This window comes from Gadus macrocephalus, chromosome 1 (assembly GCF_031168955.1).
Source record: "Gadus macrocephalus chromosome 1, ASM3116895v1".
In the NCBI taxonomy this organism is placed as follows: domain Eukaryota; kingdom Metazoa; phylum Chordata; class Actinopteri; order Gadiformes; family Gadidae; genus Gadus; species Gadus macrocephalus.
Genome location: NC_082382.1, coordinates 23,630,543 through 23,644,042, shown reverse-complemented (window position 1 = coordinate 23,644,042; position 13,500 = coordinate 23,630,543). Strand labels below are relative to the sequence as shown.

Genomic DNA, 13,500 nt, shown 5'->3' with positions numbered 1-13,500 from the left:
TTTTTATGTCTTTTTTTGTAGTTTTTTGTCTCATTTGGGTTTGTTGTTTTCTGTACGCAATGACCTAAAGAAAAGAGAGACCACAGCTGCTGTTCATCAACATGCTCAGACACGCAGTGACGACACACACAAACACACAATACACACCACACACACACACACACACACACAATACAATACACACACATGCAAACTCACAATACACACCACAGACACACACAATACAATACACACCCCACACACACACACACACACGTGCGCAAACTCACAATACACACCACACACACACAATACACACACCACACACACACACACACACACACACACACACACACACACACACACACACACACACACACACACACACACACACACACACAGGCACAGTGAGAGAAGGGCTTCAGTCCAGCTCGGGGTCTATCTTAACCATGTGTTGTAGGCTACATTGTGTTGCACATGTGCTGTATTATACTTCCTCCTCATATTCTTTATACTCTCCACCGTCCTGCTCGTTTCAGCGTACACTGTGGCGATCAGCTATGGTTCAACTGAGAGCTGTGGGTTTGAAACCTGTGTTTAAGCACAGCCCCACAGTGTCATGTATTAATGTATGTGATGTATGCGGACAGGACCCATCAGACCCAGCCTGCTGTCCACTCTACGGACTACGGAGTATCCATCCCCTCAGACTCTGTTCACCAGTGTTCGCTGCCGTACAGAGGGAGGGTTTGTGTTTTTATATTCTTTATCATTTGTGTATCATCTTGTGTGTGTGAGCCAGCATTCTGACTACAGGAGGGAACGGGGGATTCTTCGGAACGAAACCGAGTGTAAAAATAGCCACCAGTTATAAACAACAAGTCCTGAAGTGGTTTGTTTTTTTATCGGAAGCCAAAACCAGCCAAAGACTTTTCAAAATAAAAGTCCCAAGCAGTCAGTTATGTAATGCAGATTATCAGGACACTTAAATATTACAAAGCCCAACACAGTATTACTAATGTTCCTATACTTGTGCGTCGTTGTTATTGTATTACTATTGGTCAAATAATTGAGGAAATGCGCCACTATTTATGACGCTTTGTATCGTCGTTGCCATGAACTTTTATTTTTCAAGAGTTTTATTATTACTGCATACTTGTATGAAATGGCCAACGAGAGGTTTTCTACTGCAATTAAATCAAATAAAGGTGATCCGATACCTGCGAAACATTCCAACAGATGTAAAGGGAGATTTTGTGGGAATGGTAGACTTTTTAAATATTATTATCTACTTTGTAAATATTTGATGACTAACTCTGAGTTATGAGTGACAATAAATATAATGTTGAATACCTGATTTTGTGAGATCTTATGGTTTAATTTAGAGACATACTTTATGAATTTCCCTATGTAGCAAAAAACATAAGTCAACAATAACAAAGATAATAATAATAATAATAATAATAAATGAAATTTATATAGCGCTTAATATGGTACTCTAAGACGCTTTACATATTGCCCTATCAAAACTATTTAAGACAGACTAGGAATAAAAGAAAAACAGAGGTTAAACATGAAGAATAAGGTGGGAGTTAGGTGGGGAAGGCTAGTGTGAAAAGGTATGTTTTGAGGGCAGATTTGAAAGAAGAGAGGGTTGGAGAGACTTTGATGTGGGAGGGGAGTGAATTCCAAAGGGTGGGGGCAGCAACTGAGAAGGCCCGATCACCCCAAGTCCGTCGCTCAGTCCGTGGAATTTGTAGCAGGTTGGCAGAGATGGACCTGAGGAATCGGGAGGGGGCGTGGTGATGGAGGAGGTCGGCAAGGTAGGGGGGGGCTAGGCTGTTCAGGGCCTTGTAGGTGATGAGTAAGATTTTGAAGTTGATTCTGTGTTTAATTGGAAGCCAATGGAGTTCACGGAGGACAGGTGTGATGTGTTCTCTGGAGCGGGTACCAGTGAGGAGGCGTGCAGCTGAGTTCTGGACATATTGACGTTTTTTGAGGACTTTGTTGGTGGTGCCGCAGAGAAGACCATTGCAGTAGTCAGATAAGATAGGTATGTTGTAATGAAAATAAATGAATCACTCAACCAAGCAATAGCAGATGTAGGCGATATGTACAAAACGGCCTATATTCACTAGTTTATTGAAATAGCTCAACTTCGCAGACACCCCAAAAGGGCGAGGTCCCACCGAGATTTGAACTCGGATCGCTGGATTCAAAGTCCAGAGTGCTAACCATTACACCATGGGACCGGATGGTACAGCAACAACGACATTTCCGATTTTGTTAACAACCAAACAATCAGTGCTAGTATCACGGAGTTTTGAAATATTTATTCATGATTAATCCATGCTGTAGTGCACGTATACCCACAACAAATGACCACTGCGTAGCGACTTCAACTGGTTCCACGGCGGTCTAACCACAAGACGGAGCTCGTGGAACGGGGTTATCCCGATAAGCATTACTGGCGTGAGAGAGGGCGGGACTAGCGGCGATAGAGGGGGCGGGACTTCCGATAGACGGTAATCCCTCGACATGTTGCGGCCTTGGTCAATCATATTTTTCAAAAATCCCGATATTTATTCCCCTTGTCGTTGTTGTTACTCTTCTTGTTATTCCCTCTCTGGGGACTGTTAACTGGCGCGGACAGCGCAAAGGAAGTTTAAGAACGGAATTTCGTTGCTGTGGACCGGGATAACGCTACAACTCAGGATCATCTCTTGGCCTCGTAGAGATTTTATCGACCACTTTGCTTTCCAAATATATTAGCTACAATGAACGGCCGGAACACGATGTACTACTTGGATTACAATAATATAGTTGATTTCAGTGCTTCAAGACAAGAGGCATGTCATCCTCCGTTGTTCAATGTAACTCGGCTTAATATACCAGATCTGCTGGTCCCAATCAGTCCACGCTGTCTCTGATGGTGACTTTGGGCTTTGAGAAGCAGGTTAACGATTTGACTGTGGCCAATTGAATGTGTTTACGAATTTGTTGAATTATTATCTATCTATCTGTGTGTTAGAACACGATGTGGATATGATATCTATGATATCCGTGCGAGTGTGAGTCCACTGTAAGCGGTGGGCGTTTTTGGGTGCAGTAATAAGACGTGTCGACCGGGGGCGGAGTGGTGCAGAGGATGACTGTAATTAGGACTAATTAGGAGACGATAGTTTCAAATAAAACTCATCGATGATCTCTTATGAGCAAACTTTTAATTATACTTCATAAAATACACGCCAAATTAAACAGGTCATCTAAAAAGCATTTAATGACATTTTTCCGGTTATGTTTTGATTTCGCTCACATCTCCGATATTAAATCGCATTGATACACCAATACACAAAGATAATCAATGGCAATTGTTATTGTAATATTGTTCGGCCAAAAAAATATTTTAAAACAATGGAAATAAATCAGGACCAACCTGCTATTGGTCAAGTGGATGTGTGTTCACGTTGCTCTTCTTTAGTTCCTGAACTCAAACCTCTGAACATGCATCGTTCTTGTTGCCATAGTGATTTTTTAGTCTGGAATCCCAAAATATTTTTGGAGCCATCATGCGTCTCTAAGCATGAACTGACCGACGCCATCAGTGGGCATTTCAGCCATCTGCAAAGAACTATAATCAACTATTCAAATGTCTGTTTCATCAAATTAACACAAAGGCCCCTTCTTAAAATCTTTTTTTATTAGAATCCCCTATTAGTCATTCTCGAGACCTTACGGATAATTCATTCATTCATTCAAACTTCATCTGATCTAACTCCAAACATTCAGTCCAAGAAATAAAACAATCCGGCTCACAGAACCATATTGAACGGAGAGGTACATTTGAACGCAAGATAACACACACTACTCGATTATTTTTGTACCTTCTTTAAATTGATTTTCATAGTGTTCTCTCCGAACTCTGATATGTTTGTGATTTTTCTGGAATCAAAGTTTTTCGAATGTTTTCTTTTGAAGAATCCATGTTAACAATGTGCACAATAACACAATAATCAACATAAACAGCTCAATAAGTCACATCATTAATCCCCGAGATGCATGGTCACCACTTCCTGGTGATGCGGTCGCGTTGCCCGTGGCTACAGCTCCGGGTGCTCCGATTGGCCGTTCTTCTTCTGGGCGGCGCTCAGCTTCTCCGGGATGGTTTTGGTGAAGAAGGCGTACACGTCGCTGGCCAGGTGCTGCCGCACCTCCTGCTTCATGTCGATGGACAGGTAGTTCTCCTGGGGCCCGTACTGGGGCCAGGGGACCAGACCGGGGCCGCCTGGACTCCTGGACACAGCAATTTGAGTTGAAAACAAAGCATATTTTCAATGCAGGCCTATTCGGTTAAATCAAAATGTCTCGGACTGTAGACATGACAAAGTCCTCCTCTAAGTGAAGGAGACATTGGGTGTTTTTCCATGGAGAAGCTTGGAGGTGTTGTTCCTACCCTGTGCGGGCGAAGTTCCCCCAGTAGGACATCAGCAGTTTGGACAGCTGCAGCTCCTCTGCTGTGCAGGCACCTACGGGTGCAGTAGGATGATCAGAGGCACAGCTTCACCTGGAGTCTGTATAGCCCCCCCCCCCTTACCCCCCACCACCCCTTCTTCTTACCCTCCCCCTCAAAACACCCCTCTTATGCACTTATGGTAAGGTTGTACTTCCTGGCACTTAATGTACGCACTTAATGTACGTTGTACGTCCTGGCAGTTTAAAATAGTACTTAGAATCGTGTAGCATCTCATCCAAGCTATCTTTGTTGTGTACGGGGAATGGGTTATCCTAGTGATTGTTAGAGCTTGGCACTTGGTTCTATGAACATCCTCACTGTACCGACAGTGAAATATTGTTGTTTCTCTTTCTTCTGAAAAATGTACTTATTGTAGGTCGATTTGGATAAAAGCGGCTGCTAAATGCCCTAAATGTAAATGAAGGGTGCATTGCAGGCTTTGTTCCGCATTCAATCCCCCCCCCCCCCCCCAAGCTAGCGTTCAAAACATAATGGAACCAAGATTGTCGCTCAACTGCCAAAGTGCTTCAATAATAATAATAAAAATAATATATTTAATTTGTAGAGCACTTTACATTCAGAAATCTCAAAGTGCTACAGAGTGTAAGAGAGAGGAAAAACGGGTTGTTTAAACATATAATGCATAAACAGTAAAAGGGAAATTAGCAAAAGGCTTTTTTTTTTCTTCAATACCTTTTTTAATCGATTATTTCTAGAACCTTCCGAATGGCGGCCTACTCACCGGTCAGCTGGGTTTGGGTGGTGAAGCAGAATCCCAACACCACGATCATCTCATCCCCGTGGTCGGCGCCCACGAAGCTGGGCCGCTTCTCCTTGAGGAACTGGGGGGCATGATGGAACTGGTACAGGTAGACTGGGGCCCCAGCATCTGAGACGGAAACACACAGGGAGGGAGGGACAACATGTGAGCATATATAACATAACATCTGAGACGGACACACACGGGTTGGGACAACATGTGAGCAGATAATAACATAACATCTGAGACGCACACACACACACACACACACACACACGTGAGCAGGTAATAACATAACAGTGCTTAATGATGCTTTATTAATGAGAGGAGTCCTCTTCACGCTGACCTCTGTGGGCTTTGGCCGTGGTGATGGCTGGGATGGTGAAAATCATGTCTCCCAGCAGCTTGGTGAAAACCTTTCGGATTTCATTCCGATCCTCAGTTGTTCCTAAGTATTCCTCCTCCAAAAGGTCCCGTATGGGTTTATCTTTGAGCTGGCAAACACACACAAGAGATCCCTTTTATATTCCAACCTCATATCCACACTTGAACCACAACCCAGGACTGAAGCTTAGATTATCATACAGTCGGTTGTTTTCACAACTGTAATCTTTTTTTCTGCGTTTACACTGTATCCATCATGGTTGTATAATAACAAGTTATCGCTACAATTATGAGCTAGGAGCTAACATGGCTAGCTATCATATCAACAGTAAACAAAGCACAGAGATGCAGCTTTTCTTTCTCCAGTGCATCCCAGTTCTTCCCAGTACCAAGCTAGCAAGCAAACCTGCCAGAAAGACTCGACATGTGGACAGGAGCCTAAGCTAGCATCGTAGCACGGACTAGCAAAATGGCGGAATGAGTTGTTCCTGCTACAACACCTGCTCACTCACCTCCGGTTGGAAAACTCCCAGTATGGCCATGGTCTGCTCTCTGTCCATCCCCTCTGTCCAGTTCGGGGGGCATAACATCTAAACAAAGAGACAAAATGGCCGGTTGCCCATCGTTATTCTCTTAGCGTTTCGGTCTACATTTGATGTTGATTGATTTAATATTTTATACTTTATTTTTTATTTATTACATATCTGAGGGATTGAATCGCCCACAAGGACCCTCCACTATAGAATAACTTGCACCAACTTATTTGTTGTATAAATGATTTAGTGCTAATTAACTTAATTTAATTAGTTAATTCATTTAATTCAACAAAAAAAAACCTGGATACCTGTGCAACCCTAAAACACACAAAATAAGCCCTACAACAACCCGTTAGTGACGCACAACATCAATACACACCGCCACTGTACCCACAACACACCCCTCAGTCCATGTCGGTGTACCGTGTGTTTGATAAATCAAACCCCAGGACGTCCGACCACGCCTCCTCCGTTACACACAAACGGTCGTGGACTCACAGAAGGCAGCAGCCAGCCGCCCTCGTCACTGTTGAGCCCCGTCATGAAGGGGATCGGGGGGACCCGGTGGTCCCGGTAGATTTTGTTCACTTTGTCTGTCAGGAAGAGTCCATCCACAGTCACCGGGAACCCCAGCGTCGGGTCCTGGAGGAGAACGGGATGTTAGATTCTACAGCCAGGGTTGGCAGATTTGGTGGGAAATCTGGCCCAATCTGGCAACACTGCCCTTGGGGTTGCCGGAATGGAAGGGAAATCTGGCTCAATCTGGCAACACTGCCCTTGGGGTTGCTAGATTTGAAGGGAAATCTGGCCCAATCTGGCAACACTGCCCTTGGGGTTGGCAGATTTTGCGGGAAATCTGGCCCCATCTGGCCAAATCCGGCAACATTGCCCTTGGGGTTGGCAGATTTGGTGGGAGATCTGGCCCAATCTGGCAGCACTGCCCTTGGGGTTGCCAGATTGGAAGGGAAATCTGGCCCAATCTGGTAACACCTCCAAAGGGCAGTCAGACAGTCGTTACTTAGTCCTGTTCACACTGTGTTTCACCGTGTGCCAGTAGATCAATCCTGAACCAAAGTGTTTAAACCTTTCAGGACTCACTTTCGTTAGAGCCAGTAATGCATTGGTATCCATGTTCTTCAAACATCTGGTAATCTTCTCAGGGCTGGCGTCACAGCCTAATGCGTTGGCTACCATCTAGTTATGAAAAAGAGTAGGCAGTTGTTGTTATGAATATACAAGTATGCTGTATACTGTACACAAACAAACACACACACACAGACGCACAGACACACACACACACACACACACACACACACACACACACACACACACACACACACACACACACACACACACACACACACAAACACACACACACACACACACACACACACACAAACACCACACACACACAAACACACATACACACATTAAAGGTGATGTAGGTAAGTTAGCCTTTTTCAATTGAGCTAAACCTACAAAACGTACATACTGCACCTTTAACCTGATTAGTTCCCCTGTGTGCATAAGAGGTACCTGGGTCATTAGCGGGGATTGGTCGGACACCAGGTTTTTCAACGCCGCGGTGCCACTCTGTGCGATGGCGTGCTTGAACAGCCCGGCGGACATCGGAGAGATCGTCTAGAGGCCGCAGGGCAGAGACAAAACATCCATGTCAGACCAGTCGCACACTGAACCCATCACCACCAACACAACAACCCCCACATGGGCAGTGTGGGGCGGCTGGCCACATGAAGACCCACCTTTTTAAGATCGCTTTCACCATAAAAACCTCCTTCCCGCCTCCACCCTTTCTCCTCTTTTAAAAAAAAACGTTTCTACTCATATACGTCCCTATTAAATTCTTCTTATGTTTTGTTCACTGGGTTAGCCCACATGGGTTAGCCCTGAAGCCGTTGGGGGGGGGGGGCACATCATCCTCAAACCACGGCGTGAGCGGGTGTGTGTGGAGTAGAGACTCCGCGGCTAAACCGCGGATCGGGCGGATGACGCGACGGAAAATAACATTTTGATCAAATTCGGGCGGGTGGCGGTTAAACCAAATATTTATACTTCTTTTCATTGTTATATATAACATTTTCAAGCAGATCTCTGTCAAGGAATGTGGATCTTTTTTTTTTTGTGGGAACGTCATCGGTTGCTAAGCGACGTCAACGTCTTTGGGGGCGGACTATTGATCAACGCTTCGGAGATGGCAGCGCAGGCAATAGGCTATCCTACTAGGGACTTTAGCCTTGCACTATCTTTGCTTCATTGGATCAGTCTCCTATCAAGAACACGCAAGAGCTTTCTAGCATCGCGTCAGCAGCGCCTTGCATCGGTGGATGCGGTTTTTAAAATTGGTAAAAAAAACGTTGGTGCGGATCGAATGCGGACGGATGATGCGTTTGTGATGCGGTTGCGGATGAAACAACAGCCCATCCGTGCGCGTCTCTAATGTGTCGGAGCTCTGACCAGCAGCGAGACGCTGTTGCCCCCCGCGGACTCCCCGAAGACGGTGACCAGGCCGGGGTCTCCTCCGAAGGCCCGGATGTTCTGCTGGACCCAGCGCAGCGCCTCCACCTGGTCCAGCAGGCCCAGGTTCCCGGGGACCGCCCCGTCTCCGGTGCTGGGGGAGGGACCGACAGAGGCTGCTGATGACACACCTGACAGACTCTGCTGGACTATACTAGTCTTTGATTTGACTCCATCAGGGCGACCGGGCGGTAGCTCCCTGAGTCCAGAGATGTGGGAACACACCGTTTGGTTGAGCTACGTTAGTTGTTCTGCTAAGCTAACGCTCCTAACCCTTATTGACGGCCAAATAGGTTACTTCTTGTTGTTTTTACCGCTACAAAGCCTTGATTACATTTATTTCTATTTTTGCACTCGGTTCTATGAACAGACCTATTGTACCGTAGCGATGTATTGTTTTTTCTCTTCCTTCTGACAAATGTACTTGTTCCAAGTCACTTGGGATAAAAGCGTCTGTTAAAAGGGTCAATGTAAATGTATTTATATTTGAGTTATTGATTTTCCTGATTTTCCCTCACGGTGTTCCTTAATTCCTAACTTTGGGGAGGCTCCGTTCAGTCCGTCTCCTGACCTCCTGACCTCTGACCTCTGAACTCTGACCTCACCTGAAGAAGCCCAGCAGCCCCAGGCGGTACTGGAGGACAACCACCACCACGTCCTGGTAGGCCGCCAGGCCCGAGCCCTCGTAGATTGTGGCCCCGCCGCTGGTGAAGCCCCCGCCGTGGATCCACACCATCACCTACAGAGGGACCCCCGACACACACCACACCAACCAGTCAGCCCCCACCACACCAACCAGTCAGCCCCCACCACACCAACCAGTCAGCCTCCACCACACCGACCAGTCAGCCTCCACCACACCAACCAGTCAGCCCCCACCACAACGACCAGTCAGCCTCCACCACACTGACCAGTCAGCCCCCACCACACTAACCAGTCAGCCTCCACCACACTAACCAGTCAGCCCCCACCACACTGACCAGTCAGCCTCCACCACACTGACCAGTCAGCCCCCACCACACCAACCAGTCAGCCCCCACCACACTAACCAGTCAGCCCCCACCACACTAACCAGTCAGCCTCCACCACACTAACCAGTCAGCCCCCACCACACTAACCAGTCAGCCCCCACCACACCCACCAGACCTGTAGCTCTACTTTGAGATCAGTGTCAACCCCCTGCGCCCCCTTTGGGTCAAAGCTGCCACTGCAAGGGCAGGGCTGGGCCTCAGAGTCACAATGACCTAACTGACCACAGATAAACAGGTTTTCACCCTCCTTCAGTGGCACCCTTCAGTGGCACCCTTCAGTGGCACCCTTCAGTGGCACCCTTTGAGTGGATGCTGGCCTTCTACTGCCTTACTCTTTCACATGGCCACTTTGCTTGATCCAATTCTTTCATCAGGTAAACCAACTGTCCCTAGACATTTGTTTCACCTTGTTTATTTATTTAAAACTGATTTAAAACTGTATTCTGTTTGACTCCCTTTATTGTGTGATGGTGTACGACTCCACCGTCACATATCAAAAACACTTAAAATGGTACCTAGCATGGCCGTTATAGTGAGCATTCAAATCAAATAAACTACATTGGAGACGTGGTCGCGGTACAGCATGGACCTGTCCTCCCCAAGGACCCTTAGACGTGGTCGGGGTACAGCATGGACCTGTCCTCCCCCAGGACCCTTAGACGTGGTCGGGGTACAGCATGGACCTGTCCTCCCCCAGGACCCTTAGACGTGGTCGCGGTACAGCATGGACCTGTCCTCCCCCAGGACCCTTAGACGTGGTCGCGGTACAGCATGGACCTGTCCTCCCCCAGGACTCTTACCGGCAGGTCGGAGCCCGGGGCGGCGTGCGAGGGAGCGAAGACGTTGAGGTAGAGGCAGTCCTCAGACACGTCCGGGAGCTCCACCTTCATGGAGAGGAGCGTCATCAGGCCTTCCAGGAGGTCTTTGTTCTGAAGGCACCTGTTGGAGAACACCGAGAGATTCATTCCTCATGCTCGGGGATAAGGCTTCGAGGTCAACTGAGGCCTAATTTGGTTTCTGACAAGATGACGAAATACAATACAGCTGGGACAAACTGGTGAAGCTTGTACGACTACTCCTCATTATGTATGAAGTATCGGTCAACGTTTCCAAATAACAAATATTAACCTCCTGATTTGAAGCCAATATTGTCACACTTCACATTTAATTTGGGGTCACTCCCGTTTGTGCCCGCTCACTCCTGTTTCTGCTCACTCCTGTTTCTGCTCACTCCTGTTTCTGATCACTCCTGTTTCTGCTCACTACTGTGTGTGATCATTCCTGTGTGTATGTGTGTGTGTGTGTGTGTGTGTGTGTGTTTGTATGTGTGTGTGCTCACTCCTGTGTGTGCGTGTGTGTGCTCACTCTGGTATGTGCTCACTCCTGTGTGTGTGTGTGTGTGTGCGTGTGTGTGCTCACTCCCGTGTGAGTCATTGGTCATTCCAAATAAAGTAATCAAATGTGTGAGTGTGTGTGTGCTCACTCCTGTGTGTGTGTGTGTGTGTGTGCGTGTGTGTGTGTGTGCTCACTCCCGTGTGTGTGTGTGTGTGTGTGTGTGTGTGTGTGTGTGTGTGTGTGTGTGCGTGTGTGTGTGTGTGTGTGCTCACTCCCGTGTGTGTGTGTGTGTGTGTGTGTGTGTGTGTGTGTGTGTGTGCGTGTGTGTGTGTGTGTGCTCACTCCCATGTGTGTGTGTGTGTGTGTGTGCATGTGTGTGTGTGTGAGTGTGTGTGTGTGTGTGTGTGTGTGTGTGTGTGTGTGTGTGTGTGTGTGTGTGTGTGTGTGTGTGTGTGTGTGTGTGTGTGTGAGTGTGTGTGTGTGTGTGTGTGTCTGCGTGCCCACTCCTTACATGTCGGGCTCCTTGGTGGCCTCCCTCACGCCCTCCCACCCGTCCGCGGGCTGGGGGGCGCTGAACCTCAGCGGGCCCACGGGGGGCTTGGCGAAGGGGACGCCCATGAAGGCCTGGACGTCGGCCTCCTGACCTTTGACCCCGACGTACCGGCCCCTCAGGGCCCCCAGCGTCGCCTTCACCACGGGCCCTTGGAGCGAAGGCAGGGTTAGACTCAGAGCGCTTTACAACGCCGCCTCACATTCACCCATTCACACACCGACGGCGGAGTCAGCCACGCAAGGTGACTGCAAGCTCGTCGGACACGGTCAGGGCGAGGTGTCCAGACACTCTGCAGTGGGCACGAGTGTCTAGACGAAGCCCCAACCACTGCGAGTTCTACCAGCATCCAATGCGGAAGGGACAGACATTGCAGTAGCACCGGGTGGCCACTACGAGGTGGTACCAAAAGGGAGCAATTCTTCGTTGACTCACTTGTTAAACAGGCCGTTTTCACAGTCTTATTAAACCTATTTACAGCCTGGTCCATAATGTTTAGTTCATATCACCATGACAACACTGAGTGGGGTGAATTTCTTTTTAGCAGGCCAGTTTTTATTTTATTGGAGGTTCAAATGTATGAATAATTAGGGGCGGCCTCTTGAGTGACAGCCAGCCGCTGACTCTCACCTCCACTCGGAGGCTAGTTTTCAGGATTAGCATGCTATCTCCGTCATCATGACCTCGACTGCGTTCATTCCTATTGTTCATTCCGGTGCCAGGATGCCTTGCTCTGCGGTCAACTGCACCAACCGGTCGTTGAGAATGAGCAACGAGCTAATTCGATGTACGTCACCTAGATGGGCGTATCTCCCTCCCAATAATGACCGCTGGCAAATGCCCCACCTTAGCGCCTACACTGCTTCGAAATGGCTTTGGTTTCACACTAGTCCAGACATGCCGCGCAGGAGCCACTCTCTGTCAGCTCGTCTGCGGATTCTAGACTTTCCCATGTTCTTCTCACGTATGATCTTTGGGGCGAGATGGTTCGTTGAATTGTTATTGCACTTTTGTAAATGCAAACGTCTCTGGATAATGCATGAATAAGAATATAACCTAACATGCATATTATGGTGGTAAAACCTGCGTCCACAAACACAGCATGGTCCGTTGGCGTTTGGTAATATAATAAGCTCATTTTGCGTTCAGTGTGGTGGATTTAAGTCATAGTCAGTATTTTTTCTTAAGGTATTGCATAATCAGCGGTATCTAAGGTAAGGGTCGGCAGATTGATGGCGAAATATTCCTATTGGTATGATTATGATATTAAAATTGTATCAACACATTAAACAGAGGCTGATAAATAAAGCATAATAATTATGAATGATCCATGATGATCACGGAAACCATGGATTGTAAGTTGCTTGTCCGTCGCTGGTATTTTATATTCACTCAATCAAATCAAATCAAATCAAATGTCGCGGACTTACCTTGAGTTTCTGCACACGCAGAAAGATAAAACAACACGCACGAGAGCGCGACTGTCACTGCGTTCACACAGAGCCCCATCATGCAGCTTGCAGGATCCTCCTCTCTGGGTGGTCTGTCTGAGGTCCTCAGTGGGTTCCCAGGCGACTGACAGCGAAGGATTAGTTCCAGAATTTGCTCCACTCAAGGAAAGACGATCCTTTTGATTAGCGGTGTCAGCGGCCCATAGGTAAATGTCCGCTGATCAGACAACATACATTTATTGTGACGTCCTACGAGGCGAAATCACAAAGTTCAGTTATGCCCCATTCCTAGCCTGCCTCTGATTGGCTCAACCCCAAACCTAACCAACTTGTTGCCACATGTGCTTTTACGTAGTTGCACACGGCCTAACAGGATATTCCTCAACTCACTGCATGACAGACGCAACCGATTCTCACACCCAATTT

The 13,500-nt window shown here is 47.4% G+C and overlaps 1 protein-coding gene, 1 long non-coding RNA gene and 1 other non-coding gene across 4 annotated transcripts; 1 reads left to right on the top strand and 2 right to left on the bottom strand.

Annotated features, from left to right (window-relative positions):
* The first annotated feature begins 6 nt into the window (after positions 1–6).
* On the top strand, positions 7–3,827 carry LOC132458866 (uncharacterized). The gene is made up of 2 exons (XR_009525973.1): positions 7–1,405; positions 2,007–3,827. It is a non-coding gene; the product is annotated as an uncharacterized LOC132458866 (long non-coding RNA).
* On the bottom strand, positions 2,160–2,231 carry trnaq-uug (transfer RNA glutamine (anticodon UUG)). Its single transcript has one exon. It is a non-coding gene; the product is annotated as a tRNA-Gln (tRNA).
* A 24-nt stretch (positions 3,828–3,851) lies between the features above and the next one.
* LOC132458858 (pyrethroid hydrolase Ces2e-like) lies at positions 3,852–13,346 on the bottom strand. 2 transcript variants are annotated; one of them, XM_060053205.1, is made up of 13 exons: positions 13,054–13,346; positions 11,585–11,774; positions 10,539–10,677; positions 9,313–9,446; positions 8,648–8,801; positions 7,709–7,813; positions 7,271–7,366; positions 6,671–6,814; positions 6,149–6,226; positions 5,599–5,746; positions 5,235–5,381; positions 4,433–4,505; positions 3,852–4,272 (listed from the first exon to the last, which is right to left on the bottom strand). In XM_060053205.1, the coding sequence occupies exons 1-13, from the start codon at positions 13,133–13,135 to the stop codon at positions 4,080–4,082; spliced, it is 1,683 nt and encodes a 560-aa protein (XP_059909188.1). In that variant the 5' UTR covers positions 13,136–13,346; the 3' UTR covers positions 3,852–4,079. The 2 variants fall into 2 exon arrangements, with proteins under 2 accessions (XP_059909188.1, XP_059909197.1); XM_060053214.1 differs by lacking the exon at positions 13,054–13,346 and adding an exon at positions 11,955–12,076 and having other exon boundaries at positions 11,585–11,806.
* Positions 13,347–13,500: the final 154 nt, after the last annotated feature.